Source organism: Phyllostomus hastatus, unplaced genomic scaffold, assembly GCF_019186645.2.
Source record: "Phyllostomus hastatus isolate PE091 unplaced genomic scaffold, TTU_PhHast_1.1 phas_contig_64, whole genome shotgun sequence".
Lineage (NCBI taxonomy): Eukaryota > Metazoa > Chordata > Mammalia > Chiroptera > Phyllostomidae > Phyllostomus > Phyllostomus hastatus.
The window spans coordinates 158550-175330 of NW_025333928.1; the positions used below are offsets into that span (position 1 = coordinate 158550).

The 16781-nt window shown below is 39.6% G+C and overlaps 1 protein-coding gene across 1 annotated transcript; it reads left to right on the forward strand.

The window, feature by feature from the left end:
- Positions 1-6915: 6915 nt before the first annotated feature.
- THUMPD1 (THUMP domain containing 1) lies at positions 6916-15971 on the forward strand. The gene is made up of 5 exons (XM_045849278.1): positions 6916-7241; positions 8855-9029; positions 9954-10202; positions 13460-13907; positions 15868-15971. The coding sequence occupies exons 1-4, from the start codon at positions 7008-7010 to the stop codon at positions 13879-13881; spliced, it is 1080 nt and encodes a 359-aa protein (XP_045705234.1). The 5' UTR covers positions 6916-7007; the 3' UTR covers positions 13882-13907; positions 15868-15971.
- The last annotated feature ends 810 nt before the right edge of the window (positions 15972-16781 follow it).

Here is a 16781-nt window from a genome sequence, read left to right on the forward strand (position 1 = left end):
GTTTCAGTGCCAACCAGGAGAGCTCAGGATAGGGGCTGAGACTGCTGAAGAGACCAGGCTGTTCCACCTGGGTTTTGCAGAGAAACCTGTAAACTGTAGCCAGGAATAACTTTGAGGGGTATTCTGTTTTGGGAGGAGGTATTAGCAGAGATCCAGACAGTGACTCAGTTGTGCGCTGTGGGTACTGCACAGAGGCTGATAAGAGGAACTAAAACATGGATGGAGAAGGATCCTGTGCACAGCAACTGTACCAGCTGAGAGACCAGATAGAAATTGCAGCTACAGAGCTTCCTCTTCTTAAGATTGTGAGGCCGGCAATTACCAACCCACAACAATAAAAATGTGAAGAGGAGACTGTGGGGTCTCTGGTGGGAGAAACACTGTGGTTGCACCATACCTGTGAGAAGCAGAGAGCAAACATTCATCTTGAAGTTCCTCTGATGTTTCAGCATCAGGGAATTCATTATACAAGGTCTGTCTGGAAAAAGTTTAGCCGTTGATAGTATCATGAGAACAGTTTTCACAACATTGAGGTAACTAGGTAGCCAAGGAGAATGAACTGGAATGCGCATGAATGAACAATGATGACTGCACGGTATTTATCAGTGGGGGTGGTAGATACCATTGAGGGGGCATGTGTTATGTGTAGCTATTTCATTCAAAATCACTGAGTGAGTAGAGCAATGAATCTGCATCACTTCTTGTGTTAAGCTTGAACATTTCTCCACAGAAACTATGCAGATGATTTAGAAGGGCACAGCTATGGGCAACTAGTGATTGGTAGTTTCATCATGACAGCATGCTCACTCGTGCATCATGTCTTGTTCCAAGTTTTTTAGTGAAATGTCATATCACCAAGGTGAGTCAGCTGCCCTACAGCCCAGATTTGGCACCCTGTGACTTCTGGCTTTTCCCAAAACTAAAATAACTGTTGAAAGAGAAGATATTTCATATGGTAAATGAGATTCAGGAAAATATGACATGGCACCTGATGGTGATTGGGAGAACTGTGTGAGGTCCTACTTTGAAGGGGTTTGAAGTGTCATTGTCCTATGTACAATGTTTCTTATATTTTCTTAAATAAATACCTTTATTTTTTCATATTGCATGGCTGTATACTTTATGGACAGGACTTGTATGACCACAGGCTATGGGAGAAACCATACTGCTGCAATAGTGCCTCTGAGGCACAGGGTAGAGACCCAAACAGAGAACTTTACTAAGTGGGTTGGAAAGAGGACTGGTTTCCCCCTTCATGAGTATGTGGGTAATGCTTTGACCCTCACTGTTGGCCACTCCTGAGTATTGTGGGCAGAGGTGAAAAATTTTTTGGCCTGTTTTGAACTTTCTGCAGCCACATCAAGCCATGCTGAGTCTTTGGGTCCTTTCCCACTAAAACCAGCTGTGTGAAGAGATAAGAAAATTGCACAACAAGGTGTTATGGGACTCGGCCCAGGTCAGTTTGTAGGAAAACTGAGTGCTGCACCAAGCATAAAGTTTCAGACTGTGTCTCCTGAGGAGGCTTCTATTAGGGAGTTAGGCGGGCGAGGGTTGAGTTGTTTTGATACTTCCTAGGGAGGTAAACCCAGCCTCAGGTCACACTATCTTGGGAAGGGTAAAGAGCTGCCTTGCCACTTTTATACAGATTTGCAGGAACAACATTTAATGGAGGAAACTCAGCAGATCAGCCCTGCTAGGTCCCAGATTCCCCAGTTGGGTGCATTACCATAGGGAGAGAAAGAGAAGATGATAATGGAGACTTTCAAAATGTGAGATCCTTGGAGAATATTGTCTGGTAATCAGACAGAGAGCTACAACTTCTAATAGCTTAGAATGAGACAGAGATCTTAGCCTCTACCCATGGGCTGGTCCAACTCCAGTCCCAATGGGAAACTCTTTTAATTTATTCCCTGAAGTCCAGAGCTTCTGAGTTCACTCCTACACAAAGGAAAGTTGAATGTACCCACCCTGAATCAGCATCAAGCCACCCTGAAGAAGCAAGTGCTGGAGTCTCTGGTAGAGATTAAAGGAGTTGGCTTTGAGCAGGGGCTACACTCCCCTCACTCAGCACCCTACAGACTGTATGACCAACAAAGTAGGACACCTGGGGCTCAACCCATGTTCAGGGAACACAGAGAGTCCCAATCAAGATGAACCCAAAGAGACCCACACCAAGACATATCATAATTAAAATGGCAAAGTTTAAAGACATAGAATTTTAAAGGCAGCAAGAGATAGTGACTTACAAGGGAGTTCCCATTAGAAGTTCAGCTGATTTCTCAACAGGAACACTGAGGCCAGAAGGCACTGGTACAAAGTATTCAAAGTGAGGAAAGCTAAGATCATGCAACCTAGATTGATTTACCAAAAAATCCTATCATTTAAAATTGAAGGCCAGACAAAGAGCTTCCCCGGTGACAAAAGGTTAAAGGATTTCATTACCACCAAACCAGCAGAAATGTTAAAGGACCTTCTTTTTTAATATGAAGAAATAGAAAAACATAGGTAGAATAAAAAATAGCAATAAGTAAATACCTATCTCTAATAACCTTAAATGTAAATAGATTAAATGCTCCAATCAAAAGACATAGAGTAGCCAAATGGTTAAGAAAGCATGACCGGTATATATGTTGTCTACAAGCGACCTACATCAGAACAAAAAGTTTCCATAAGCTGAGAGTAAAGGGATGGGGAAAAATCTACCATGAATATGGAAAAAAAAAATAAAGCTGGGGTAGCAATACTTATATTGAACAAAATAGACTTCAAAACAAAAGGTGTAAAAGAGACAAAGGTCACTACATAATACTAAAGGGATCAATCTGACAAGAGGACATACTCTTATAAACATATATACACCCAATACAGGAGCACCTAAATATATTTTAAAAATCTTGGTGGACTTCAAGGAAGATATCAACAATAATACTGTCATAATAGGGGGCTTTAACACACCACTGTCATCAGTGGATAGACTGTCCAGACAAAAGATCAGCAAGGATTTAGTGACATTAAATGACACACGAGAAATAAATGGAAGCATAAATCATGCTTGTGGATAGGAAGAATTAACACATTAAAATGTCCATACTACCAAAGTAATTTATAGATGAAATGCAATTCCTAAGACAATACCAATTGTGCTTTTTCCAGTACTAGAGCAAGTAATCCAAAAATTTATATGTAACCACACAACAGATAGCCTCAGCAATCTTAAGGAAAAAGAACAAAGTTGGAGTATCGTGCTACCTGATATCAAACTATACTACAAGTAATCAAAACAGCATGGTACTGGCATGAAAACAGACATACAGATTGAAGGAGCCAAATAGAGAGCACAGAAGTAAATCCATGCCTATATAGGCAAAGGAGACGAGAACATACAGTGGGGTAAAGGCAGTATATTCATTACGTGGGGTTGGGGAAATTTGACAGATATATGCCAAAAAAATTGAACTAGACCACCTTCTTACACCATATACAAAAATAAACTTTATTTGCATCAGCAAAGTAAAAAGGGAACCAACCATATGGGAAAATATATTTACAAATGATACCTTGTACAAAAGGGTTTGATCTCCAAAATGTATAAAGAACTCACACAACTCTACTCCAGGAAAACAAACAATCCAATTAAAGAAAAATGGGCAAAGTAACTGAATAGACACTTCTGCAAGAAGGATGTGCAGAAGGCCCAGAAACATATGCTCAGCAACACTAGCCATTGGAGAGATGCAAATTAAAACCACAATGAGATACCACTTCACACCAGTCAGAATGGCCATCATATACAAATCAACAAACAATAAATTCTGGCAGGTGATGCAGACCCCGGCTCGTGGGGTCTGTGACATTGTGGATGGGGGAAAGACATTCACACGGACTACTGAGTCCTGTGGAGGAAAATAGCGGGCAGCTTTGCTCTCAAGAGGAGCCAAAAGCTGTGGCCTCTGCCATCACAGGCCTTTATTTCTACCTCTGGGCACATTACCTGATGGTCCTCATTTACTATATCCTGGTTGGCTTTAGGTGGTTACCTTTTTGCAGAAAACAAAGGAGCCAATGTTGCTAATCATATCACAGAAGAGGGATATTTGCAAATGAAAAGGCAAAAGTGGTTGAACCCATTACACTCATCCTTGGAAGGTTTAGCATGGATTTTAGGAAGTTACTTTGCAGTAAATGTCCTCAATTCAGGGTAAGGGAGTTTTTTAGCAAAACCAAGACTCAGAGCAGCCTAGGTACATTGCAGGCCTGGTTCCTCACGGGAGAACCTATCCGTGGGTGTGGGTTCTGTGCATCTCTGAGTGGGAGCTGGGCCCACGCCACGCAGAACGGCCTCCTACAGCAAGGCTGTGGAGAAAAAAGAACCCTACTGCACTGTCAGCGGGAATGCAGACTGGTGTAGCCACTGTGGAAAATAGTATGGAATTTCCTCAGAAAATTAAAAGTGGAACTGTTACTAAACACAAGGGGCCAAGGGTGGGGAGCCTGGAACGATATACTATTACCGAAAGGAACCCCCAGCTTCGTTATGTCTGCCGCCGTATAGGAAAGACATCTCTCAATGACAGAGATTCGTGAAAAGGAAATGTTTATTTAATGCTATACAGACTTAAAGTAGTGACCTAATGTCTTCATCAAAATCCCAAAGTCCCTTAAAACACCCACAAACACACACAGTCCTTCCTTCCCCTTTTACCCAGTCTGGGGTACCATATCTCAGGAAAAGAAATAGAAATCCGAGGCTCAGGCAGCCCCCAGGTCTTCCCAGCAATCCATCTCAGCTGGTAGGCCTCCCTCAGTTCCCAGCATCATCTGCTGTGTCGCCAGATCTCTGCTAAAGCTAGGTGGTGGTTCCCCCTTCTAAAGCTGCAGCGGTCCCCACTCTGGCAAAGCCATATGGTTCTCCCCCCACTGCCACAGCCGTGTTGCCCTCTCAGCACAGTGGCCTCAGGAGTCTCCACTCAGGCAAAACTGCGTGGCTCTCCAGGACAATGGCTGCCGTGTCGAGGCTTAAATCCCCGTGCCAATCTTTCTCTGCAGGCCCTTTCCCGAATCCTACCACAATTGGTTACACTTGCCAGCACTCTCATATCCTTCCAGCTTTACAGGGCTGCCATTGTGAGTCTGGGCAGGCGTGGCCACATGTCATGGAGCCAATCATTTCCAAGGTCCCACGCAGGCGCTGTAATTCGGGGGACCTGCCCCTAGTTACATCTTGGTGTGGAAGTTACTTCCATTCCCCTGGCTCAGAGCATGGCCACAGCTATTTAACATATCTGTGTAACCAGTTAAAGGTTATAAATATGTTAAATGAACACACCAGAGGTGTGTTGCAACATTTTGCAAAGCTGTTGCCATGCAAAACAGCTTTCAATGGCCCTACTCCATGTGTCCCTTCCCCCAACCCACACTTGTGGGGGTGGGGGATGAGGACATCCTAATATTTCCTGGACACCTTGAGTTCTGGACCCCATTTCAAATCCCTATTTGGGGTACCCCCCTCTTGGCTGCACCCTGTTACAAGTGCTGTAAATATTGTGGGGATCACTTCTTAAAGTATATAATTGTCTAACAGTTACAATGTATACCTGAAACTAATGCCAAATAATACTGAAAGTAAATCATAATTGTAAAATAAAATAAAAATTATACTTGGGGTTCAAACTATATATTTTTACTTTTATGTGTATGCTAACCTCTAAAATTCTGGTTCCAGAGGGCAGTGCATGAGCAACTGAAGAGATCCTTTCAGAGATCAATGCCATTTTCTAGCTTCCCTGATGTGGTTTAGTGGGAGTAGGACTCTTCTTAATTTTTCCCTTTGTCATGATTTTTTGTGTTAGTATAATTCAAAAACATTTTTGATCACTTAATATGGACTAGGCACTATACTAGGCACTCAGGATGAAAGAAAAAGTAAAATGAATTTCAGCTAGCTCTTCCCATGCTTCCTGACACCACAGCAATGCTGGCATAACAAGACTGTTCTTCATCACCGAGGACCTCCAGAATTCTGTGCTACCCATCTCCACTGACGTTCTGAAAAGTAAAGGCTGTGCTCACTACATAGGAAGAAGGAAGAAATTAGTGCAGATATACTTTTCTTAAGACTGGTAGATCTCGGGTTGGAACCCAAACCAAAGAACATGACTTCCTGTCCAAATCAAGTGAACTTGGAACAATAATTCACCAAAATGTTAATCACTTGTTATAACATCAGTGTCAGACAAAAATGCATGAAGAATTTAATATGATATTTTGGTATTAATATAAATACATTTTACAAGTTAAAATCTTCCCTTAGAGATAATGTAATGTAATGAAGTTTAACTATGTTTCCTTGTATTGTTTCTCATTGTAATAATCAGGTTTCTGATCTCAATGAATTCCATGTACTTCGTGTTCTGCTTTTCTTTGTACCTCTGGGGTCCTGCAACAAGAGTATTGAAGGAAGTGCATTGAATACATACATTTCAATAAGAGCAAAAAAATATGTAGGATGGTTTGGAAGGCTCCACTGACTTCTAGGAAATATTGACTTCTAAGAGCTATGAGAGTACAAAGTGTGTCTTGCTTTGCTAACAGTCTCAACCTCATTATAGGGCAATTACTAGCACATAGGTGCTTAATAAATTAATATTAATTTAATAAATCAATGATTATGAATAAGTGAAACGGTTCTTCGCAAGCACGGTCTAGATCCAACTAAGCACCAGCATCTAAGTTTACTGGCTGGTTCCTTCCACAGACCACTTCAGGGAAACCACTCCTTCCAGTGGTGAGAACTGTCTGTCAATCCTCGTGAGGACCAGGTAGGTGCAGTAGGCCTTGCGCCACCTGCCAAGATGGAGAAAGACGGGCTTTAGGACCCGGCGACGCACGGAATAAAGCTTGGAGACCGGAGACCGGAATCCGGCAGACCTTCGCGCACCCCTTGACGTAACCAGCCCGCGCCAGCGGAGTAGGGGCGAAGCACGATTTACCCACTGCTGCCACGCACCATGGCGAGCCCAGTTCAGCAACATCCCCAGTCTGGCGGCGGGAAGCGCAAGGTCAAGGCTCAGTACTTGCAGGCCAAGCGTGTTCGGCGCTGCAATGGCGGCGGTGGGCCCCGGCAGTTGGAACCTGGGCTGAAGGGCATTCTCATCACCTGTAACATGAATGAACGCAAGTGCGTAGAGGAAGCCTATATCCTGCTCAACGAATATGGGGACGACTTATATGGCCCAGAGAAGGTACCGGCCCTGGGGCAGGGAGGCCTACTGTAGGTTTTTGAGGGAGGAGTAAAGGCTGCCCACCTTTAGGCGCGTGCGCGAGTTGACCACAAACGCGAACAGGGTGTGGCCTTGCCCTCCCCCGCCCTCCACAACTCCGCCCTCGCGTTGTCTGGTAGCCACCGCCCCCCCTCCTCCCCTCCTCCCCTCCTCCCCTGCTCCCCTCCCCCTCCTCCCTCCTCCTGCCCCTCCCCCCTCCCCCTCTCCCCCTCCCCCCTCCCCCTCCTCCCCCCTCCTCCCCCCTCCCCCTCCTCCCCTTCCTGCTTAGTCTGAGAAAGCTAAGACTTTGAACTCTTTTTCCAATTGTTAATCGCGGTGTTTTCCATCTATAGGTTGCTTCATGTGGTCCAGGCATTGTGTTTCTGAACCTTTTTCAGAAACATTTACTTATTACTTGTAAAGTAACATTCAGGAGGACGTGAGGGTTGAGTAGATTAAGTGGATGGTCCAGTTTCAAAAGAAGTAAACATCATTGGTCCTCACGGTTTTTGCCATATTGTACCAGTATCTGAACGTCATGGCTGGAATAATGTGTTTGTCCTAAGCAGTATCTCTGAAATAGTAAAAATATATTTTCAAAGTAAAAACTTTTGTACCATGTCAAATTGCATGGCCCCATCGCAGTCTGCAAATCTTTGTATTCTTGGTTTGGGATCTGGACTAACACGTGTATGACACCCCAAGAAGGAGGGTTAGTGCAGAAGGGATTTGAATTTAGGCACTATCATTTACTGGCTTTGGGCTTGGGCACGTTATTTGCTTTTGCTAAGCTACATAAAAAAGAAAATAACGATAGTACTTTTTTCTTTAAGATTTTACTTTTTTATAGAGAGGTTTAAAGAGGGAGAAAGAGAGTGAGGAAAATATCAATGTGTGGTTGCCTGTCATGTCTCCCCTACCAGGGGCCTGGCCCACAACCCAGGCATGTGCCCTGACTGGGAATCTAACTGGCATCCTTTTGGATCCCAGGCCAGCCCTCGGTCCACAGAGCCACATCAGCCAGGGCATGATAGTACTTTTTAAGGTTGCCTAGAAAGTTGCTTATATACATGAAATACATCCTTGTATATAATAAAGCCTCCAAAAATATGTACAGTTTTTAGTGCCTGATTGAGATGGGGTGGAGAACTGTACAGCAAGTGCTTGTACTTTCTACAGTGGTGTTTTGAGGAAATTCTTGAACTATTTCTGTTCCCTGTTCCTCAGTGGAACAGAAGTAAGGGTTTTTAATTCAATAATTATTGGTCTAATCTGTTCAAAATGGGAGTGCCATTAAGCACAAAGGTATGTAGTGATGGGACTGAGGTCCATCCTGGAATGATTTATCTGGCGAACACATTTCCCTCTGTCCCAGACTGTCAAAGTGCCTTTGAAAACATTTTGAAATTATATGCTCCAGAGTCTGAGAGAACACCCTCCTTCATCCTCATTTTAGGGAAGTGTAGTCTCAGTCTCTTAATAAAAAGCTTTGTTGTCAATATTGAGCTATTTTCCACTGGGGGTTTCACATAAGTAATTAATTGTAGCTTTTCATATGAGCTGTTACGGTGTTTTTGCTTATTTTATGCAAACAGTTTATAGACAAGGATCAGCAGCCTTCTGGAAGTGAATGCAGAGATGATGATTTGGAAGCTGCCGTGAAGAAAGAAGTTGGTGACATTAAGGCATCTACAGAGATGAGGCTAAGAAGATTCCAGTCAATGGAGAGTGGAGCAAATAATGTAGTCTTCATCAGGACACTTGGGATAGGTGTGTCTGACTAATACACTTTAACATTATTGATCCTGTAATATCTGGACATTTCTCTATCACAAAGAACATTACCTACAAAATGGCTTCATGGTTATGGTTCAGTTTATTATTTGATAGCATCTTCACTACACTGTCTTACCAGTAGGCATACAGAGAGGTAGAATGGGGTGGTAGACATAACAATGACTTAGGAGTGGAAACTTGGTTTTGCTACTTTGTTTATATGCAACTTCAGTTAAAACAATTTCTGTCTAAAAGGAGAAGCTGCTAGTCAGCTCCAAGCTGACTTGGAATGGCTTCAGACTTTAGGGAATGTCCTGGTAGGGCTGACTTTTCTGATTTTTCAAAAGAAGTTGGAAATCTGTAGAAGTTTCTAGGTTTAAATGCAGTTAACTAATTTAAAAGTATTGAAAGCACTGCACAACCCCAGACAGATTTGCATGTTATCAGGATGTGGCCTAAGGACTATACAATAAACTTGTACACTCCATGATTTGGGGCTCCTGCAAATTCTTGTTTGTTTTTATTAAAAAACACATACTTTTGTTAGTTGCTATTTTTAAAGGAAAACAACAGTATGGTTTTATCATTGGCAAAATCAGACATCACAAAAATGTAACTCCACTGTCTTCATGAACAGTTGTTTTTTAGTGAAAGCAGTAATAAGCTGAATAGTTACAATATTAGATAGAGTATTAATATATATTAGGCATTGAAGAAATGTTAGTTGGAAAACATGGTTGGTTAGACTTATTTAAAATTCATTGTGATAATTTCTTCTACTCTATTGTCAACTTAGGTCACTGCCAATGAAAATTCATTTCAGAGAGGTTGGAGAAGCTTTAAATTGTTTGAGAACTTATACTCTCAACTAGTTTGTCCTGCCCTGTTTTGTTTGTTTGTTTGTTTGTTTGTTTTTAGAACCTGAGAAATTGGTGCATCATATTCTCCAGGATATGTACAAAACCAAGAAGAAGAAGACTCGGGCTATTCTGCGAATGTTACCGATCTCAGGCACATGCAAGGCTTTCTTAGAAGATATGAAAAAATATGCAGAAACTTTTTTGGAACCCTGGTTTAAAGCTCCGAATAAAGGGACATTTCAGATTGTATACAAAGCTCGAAATAACAGTCATGTGAATAGAGAAGAAGTTATCAAAGAATTGGCAGGTATGTTTCTCTTAGTGATTTTACATTGGTATCAGTAATAAATACTTGTTCTTATTTTTAAGAAACTTCCACACTTTTCCAAAGAGATTGCACTAGTCTGCATTCCCACCAAGAGTGCACTAGGGTTGCCTTTTCTCCATGTCCTCCCCAGCACTTGTTGTTTGTTAATTAATTAATTTATTAAATATTTTATTTATTTATTTTTAGACAGAGAGGAGAGAGGGGGAAGGAGAGAGAAAAACATCAATGTGTGGTTGCCTCTTACATGCCCCCTACTGGGGACATGGCCCACAACCCAGGCATGTGGGAATTGAACTGGTGACCATTTGGTTCACAGGCTGGTGGTCATTCCACTGAGCCACACCAGCCAGGTGTTTGTTGATTTATTGATGATAGGCATTCTGACAGGTGTGAGGTGGTATCTCATTGTGGCTGTGACTTTGCATTTCTCAGATGGTTAGTGACATTGAGCATCTTTTCATGTGGCTATTGGCCATCTGTATGTCCTTTTTGAAGAAATGTCTATTCAGGTCCTCTGCCCACTTTTTAATTGGATTGTTCATTTTTTTGGTATTGAGTTGTCTGAGTTCTTCATAAATTTTAGATATTAACTCCTTATCAGATGTGTCATTGGCAAATGTTTTCCCTTTTAGTAGGTTGCCTCTTCATTTTTTGATGGCTTCTCTTACTGTACAAAAGCTTTTTTAGTTTACTGTACCCCTATTTGTGTTTTTTTTCTTTTGTTTCCGTTGCCTGAGGAGACATACCAGAAAAAATGTTGCTAAGAGAAATGTCCAAGATTTTACTGCCTATGTTTTCTTCTAGTAGTTTTATGGTTTCAAGTCTTAAATTTAAGTCTTTAATCCAGTTTGAATTTATGCTTGTATATAGTATAAGAAGGTGGTCTTGTTTAACTTTTTTTGTATATATTTTGTCCAGTTTTCGCAGCAACATTCATTGAGTAGACAGACTGTCTTTGTCCCATTATACATTCTTGCTTTCTTTGTCATAGGCTAATTTGATCATATAGGTGTGGGTTCATTTCTGGGTTCTCTGGTTCCATTTATCTGTATGTCTGTTTTTATGCTTGTACCATGCTGTTTTGATTACTGTGGTCTTGTACTAATAGTGTAGTTTGATATCAGGTAGTGTGACACACCTCCCATTTTGTCCTTATTTCTCAAGATTTCTGTTGCTATTTGTGGACTTTTGTATTTCCATTCAAATTTTTGCATCATTTGTTCTAGTTCTGTGAAATATGCCATTGGTATTTTTATAGGAATTGTGTTAACTCTACAGATTGCTTTAAGTACTATGGACATTTTAATAATACTAATTCTTCCTATCCACAAGTATGGTGTATGCTTTATTTATTAGTATCTTCTTTGATTTCTTTCTTCAGTTCTTATAATTTTACTGAGTACATATCTTTTACCTCCTTGGTTTAATTTATTCCTGTGTATTGTTTTTAATGCAATTGTAAAAGGTAGCATTTTCTTAGTGTCTCTTTCTGGAAAGTTCTTCATTGGTATATAAAAATGCAGCTGATTTTTGGATGTTTATTTTATATCCAGCTACTTTACTGAATTTATTTATCAGTTCCAGTAGTTTTTTTGGTGGACTCTTGAGGGTTCTCTATACATAATATCTGCAAATAACAACAGTTTTACTTCTTCCTTTCCAATTTGGATGCCTTTTATTTTTTTCTTATCTGATTGCTATAGCTAGGACTTCTAGTACTATGTTGAATAAGAGTGGAGAAAGCCAACATCCCTGTCTTGTTTCTAATCTTATGGGAACCACTTAGTTTTTCTCCATTGAATATGTTGTTGGTTGTGGGTTTTTCATATATGGACTTTGTTATGTTGTGGTATATTCCCTCTATTTCCACTTTGCTGAGAGTTTTTATCATAAATGAGTACTGGATTTTGTCATGTGCTTGTTCTGCATTTATTGATATAAAGAATTGCCCCATGACCCAGCAATTCCACTTCTGGCAATATATCCAGAGAAACCTAAAATATTAATTAAAAGAATGTATGTATCACTATGTTCATTGTAGCATTTTTACTATAGACCAGATATGGAAGTAACCCAAGTGCCCATCAGTAGACAAGTATATAAAAAAGCTGTGGTATGTATATACCAGTGGAGTACTACTTGGCCATAAAAAGGAATGAAATGTTACCTTTTGTGACAGATAGCATGGATGGATCTAGAGCATATTATGCTAGGTGAAATAAGTCAAACAAGAGAAAGGCAATCTAACTTATATGTCAAAATAAAGAACAAAATAAACAAAATTGAAATAGGCTCATAGGTACAGAGAACAGATTGATGGAGGTGAGAGAATTTGGAGAACTAGGTGAAAAGATGAAGGCATTAAGAAATACAAATTGGTAGTTAAAGAACAGTCACAGAGATGTAAAGTACCACATAGGGAATGTGGTCAATAATATGGTAATAACTGTGAATGGGATCAGGTGAATACTTGAAATATTGGAGGGGACCACTCTGTAAAGTATGTGATTGTCTAACTACTATGCTGTACACCTGAAACTAATATGGAATAATATTGCACATAAACTAATTGAAAAATAAAATAGAATTTTTCTTTTACTTTAGTTTTAAATATAATTATCCTTTATTTTTTCACTGTGATAGTGTGATTTATTTTTTAATTTAACTTATTGGGATGACATTGGTTAATAAAATTATATTGATTTCAGGTGTACAATTCTGTAATACAGCATCTGAATATTGTATTGTGTGTTCACCACCCCAAGTCAAGTCTCCTTCTATCACTATTTATCCCCCCCTTTACCCTCTTCTGTGTCTACCCACTCCCTTTCTCTCTGCACTGTACTAAAATAAAATTTTTAAAAAGTTGTTTTTTAAAGGTGTAAGTCTTACATTTTTAAGTTAGAGCAAATATATTTGCGTTTTTAAAACATCATCAAACCTAACTGGTTTTAATATGTTGGGTATACGAGTTTTCTGGTAGTTAGATATTGTTTTCCAAATCAAGATGAAATTTTTATTTGAAAAAAAAGTACTGTTATTAAATGTCTTAGGATTTCGTTGTATTAATTTTCTGAGAGTTCAGGGTATTTGACTGAGGTCTGTGTAGAAGAGTGGACTTGTATTTGTTTTGGTTAACAAGTCCCAGACCAAAAGAGATGAAAAATTGGTTTATATCCATCAAACTTCAAGATATCCTTCTCAGCCTAGGTGTTTTCCTATTCTTTTTGTTACAGGAATAGTTGGAAGTCTCAATTCAGAAAACAAAGTGGATCTTACCAATCCACAGTACACAGTGGTAGTAGAAATCATTAAAGCTGTCTGTTGTCTGAGTGTTGTGAAAGATTACGTGTTGTTTAGAAAGTATAATCTCCAAGAGGTGGTGAAGAGTGCTAAGGACCCGCCACAACTTAACTCCAAGCAGACTGCACAAGCAGGAAATGGAAAAGAAGCTAAATTGGAAACTGGTGACAGATCAATTCAAAATGACCCAGCAGAAGAAAAAAATAACCAGAAGGTGGTACCAAAGAGTAGTGAGGAACTGGGGCAGACAAAACCAATATCTAAGGTATCAATGGCAAATGAGGGAGGAGCTAAACCTGAACTTGCAAGTCAAGTCACAGAAGCATCTGAGTCAAGTGAAAATGACCTCTCATAGGAAAAAAAAATTGTTTGGTGTTGGAGGTGAGTTTTTCAACTGGGATTCCGTGAACTGTTGGGTAAGGTTCCATATAAAATTGTTGCTGAAAATTTTGGTTTTGAACTTCTAGTTCTACATAACGCTGTGCTCACAGTGCTGAACAGTGACTGAACAGCCCTACTGACAGTTTTCTTAGGTTGTTTCAGCCCTGTCTGGCAGTGTACACTCAGCCCATGTGCATTTGGGTGAGCCAGTGGAAGCTGGATAATTGGGGAACACTCTTATATGTAGGGGAGTGTGGTAGGAGGATGACATTGGCCTCTTCCTCATGATAACTTTCTCTACCCTCCCTTGCACTGCCAACTCACTAAGGGGAGTAAACCAGCTCTGTAAAATATATAAACTTCGAGGAAATTTTCATTCTAATGAAGGAATTTTTGTGTATCTCAACTCAGTTGTCTCCTGCCACTTTATTGTAAACTGTGCAAAAACATGGGTCATGTAGGCTAAAAGTGAATTGTTTTGTGACATTTTAATACTTTTTGTGGTTTCTTGTTTAGCTGTTATACTCTTTGTTATATTTTATTAACATTTGTTGCAAACAAATATGGTGGTCCTGTGCTACAGTTTTTGAAGGCAAGTCTGACATAGAAGAGGACGATGGTAGGCATAGAATACAGACATTTCTGATGTGGTTAGTGATGAAGAATTACAGTCTTCTGAGTTACTTGAAGACATTGGTACAACAAGGGACAGAGAGAGATTCTTACTTTACAATGAAATCTACTTCTCAGTGGTTATATGGATTTATAATCCAGGCTGTCCTGTTCCATTGTATATTGTCTGTGGAATGCAACTTGTAAACCTAGCATTTGGTCCAGTGGTTGTAACTATAACTCATAGCCATTTGGTAAGTAAAGATGTTGATTATTTTAAATGCTTTTTGGAATTTCAAAACAGTAAAGCTTTTGTTAAAAATATTACAATTAATAAAATTTTAGAAAGCAAAATATTTAGTAGCAGAACTTACTCCACAAAATAAAATTTCTCATAGTTGGTAAGTATCTAACAATACCAACATTGAATGCTAGGACAAGAAGTTAAAAAGTTGAAAATACTTTACTCTAATTTAAGAAATTGATATACGTCATATGATGCTAAAAAGTTTTTTTTTGTCATTAACTGCAAAGAAGCAGCTTCTCTATCTGGGTTGAGAGTCAACAGATTTCATGAATATTTAATTTATTTTTTAACTTTTCGATAACAGTTGATATTCAATATTAGTTTTAGGCATACAGTATAGTGGTTAGACATATATATAATTTATGAATATTTGAAATGGTGTAGCATTTGCAAGATTTGTCAATGATGATGACATTCAAGAAAATTTTTCAGCTACTAGGAACCTCCAAAACAAAGACCAATATACATTTAATGGGTCTTTATATCTGAAAACTAAAGGTCTGTCATCTGTACTCTTAGTGGCCCATCAGTGGTTGGCCTCATGACCAGTTTTGCCTCATTTTAAAAGGAAATCCTAATGTTGATGCTTTAGTACACTGCTTTCTTCACAGAGAGGTGCTGATATAAAAAATGGATGAAATGAAAGTGTTAGATGATGCTACAGAAATGGTTATCTCTGTTACAGACAGACATTTATTCAAGAATTTTTTTAAAAATCCAAAAAATAAAACCTGAACAAACAGCATATATCACTTTTACATACAGACCCCAGTAGCTTATTAGAGGGGGATACTGGAGTTGAAAGGTGAATTACCAGAGTACTTACAAGAAAATACTGGGCCAGATTTTGCTGAATGCTATGAAGATGAAGAATGGCTATAGATACTAGTCTACTCAGCAGACATTTCTCATTACATGAATAAATGAACAAGTTCCTGAGAAAATGTTTTTTTTCTTAGAAGTGACAAAATTCTTAGATTAAAAAGAAATGAAGTTTGTAACAATCACCTTACCAAAAGAACTCTTGAAATGTTTCCACAGCCACTTGTTCCTGAGAATGAAGAAAGTAACAAGCCTCAAGCCATTAAAACTCTCCTTGAAGAAGTGCAACACCAAATTAAATAGCATTTCCTTTCTTTTCCTAACACTTGTGTATGACTGGGTGGGGTTGTAGGGGAGCCCAGTCACCTGGGTGATTTGATGTTTTGCCAAAATACTCTGCATGAGATATGATGCAGGAGTGGTCACACTGTCATGATGAAGCTGCCAGTCACCAGCTACCCATAGCTGTGGCTTTCTGATTTATCCGAATACTTTCTATGGAGGAATGTTCAAGCTTAATGCAAAACTTGATGCAGATTCGTTGCTCTGTTTGCTTGGTCATTTTGAATGTGACAGCCACAAAGAACACGTGCTCACTCAATGGTGTCTACCGCCTTCCTGACTAGTACAGTGAAGTCATCATTGTTTAGCATGTGCATTCCAGTTCACTGTCCTTAGCTGCTAGGTTACAATGGTGTCATGCAAACTATTCTCATAATAATGGCTGGACTTTATCTGGACAGACCTTGTACTTAGAATGTTAACTCTTAATAGGTTGGAGTCATCTTGAAAGGATGATAAGACCATTCTAAGTATCATTTTGGGGAACACAGAAGAGGATTTTGATGCCTTACACACTTGCTCCAAGTTAAAGATTACTTTTATTTCAATAGCACAAAACTCTGGGTCTCTGGAAGTAAAATGGGTTTAATGCACACAGAACATAACAGCTCTGTACAACTGGATTCCTTTTACTGTGAGAAAGCTGCCACTTTGGTGCAGTAGTTTGTTTTAATCCCTTTTTGTATTTATTTGTATTCTGTGAGACCTGAGTGTGATGAGCAGTGCTTTCTCAGCTATCAAGTGCTATATTTTGTTGGAATCTGAAATTATTCGGTGAAAGATTTGTTTTC

Excerpts from the sequence above, each read along its gene's own strand:
- THUMPD1 (XM_045849278.1), top strand. The coding sequence starts at position 7,008 with ATGGCGAGCCCAGTTCAGCAACATCCCCAGTCTGGCGGCGGGAAGCGC. Across the intron at positions 9,030-9,953 it reads CATCAGGACACTTGGGATAG|AACCTGAGAAATTGGTGCAT; the intron begins GTGTGTCTGACT and ends GTTTGTTTTTAG. Across the intron at positions 10,203-13,459 it reads AGTTATCAAAGAATTGGCAG|GAATAGTTGGAAGTCTCAAT; the intron begins GTATGTTTCTCT and ends TTTTTGTTACAG.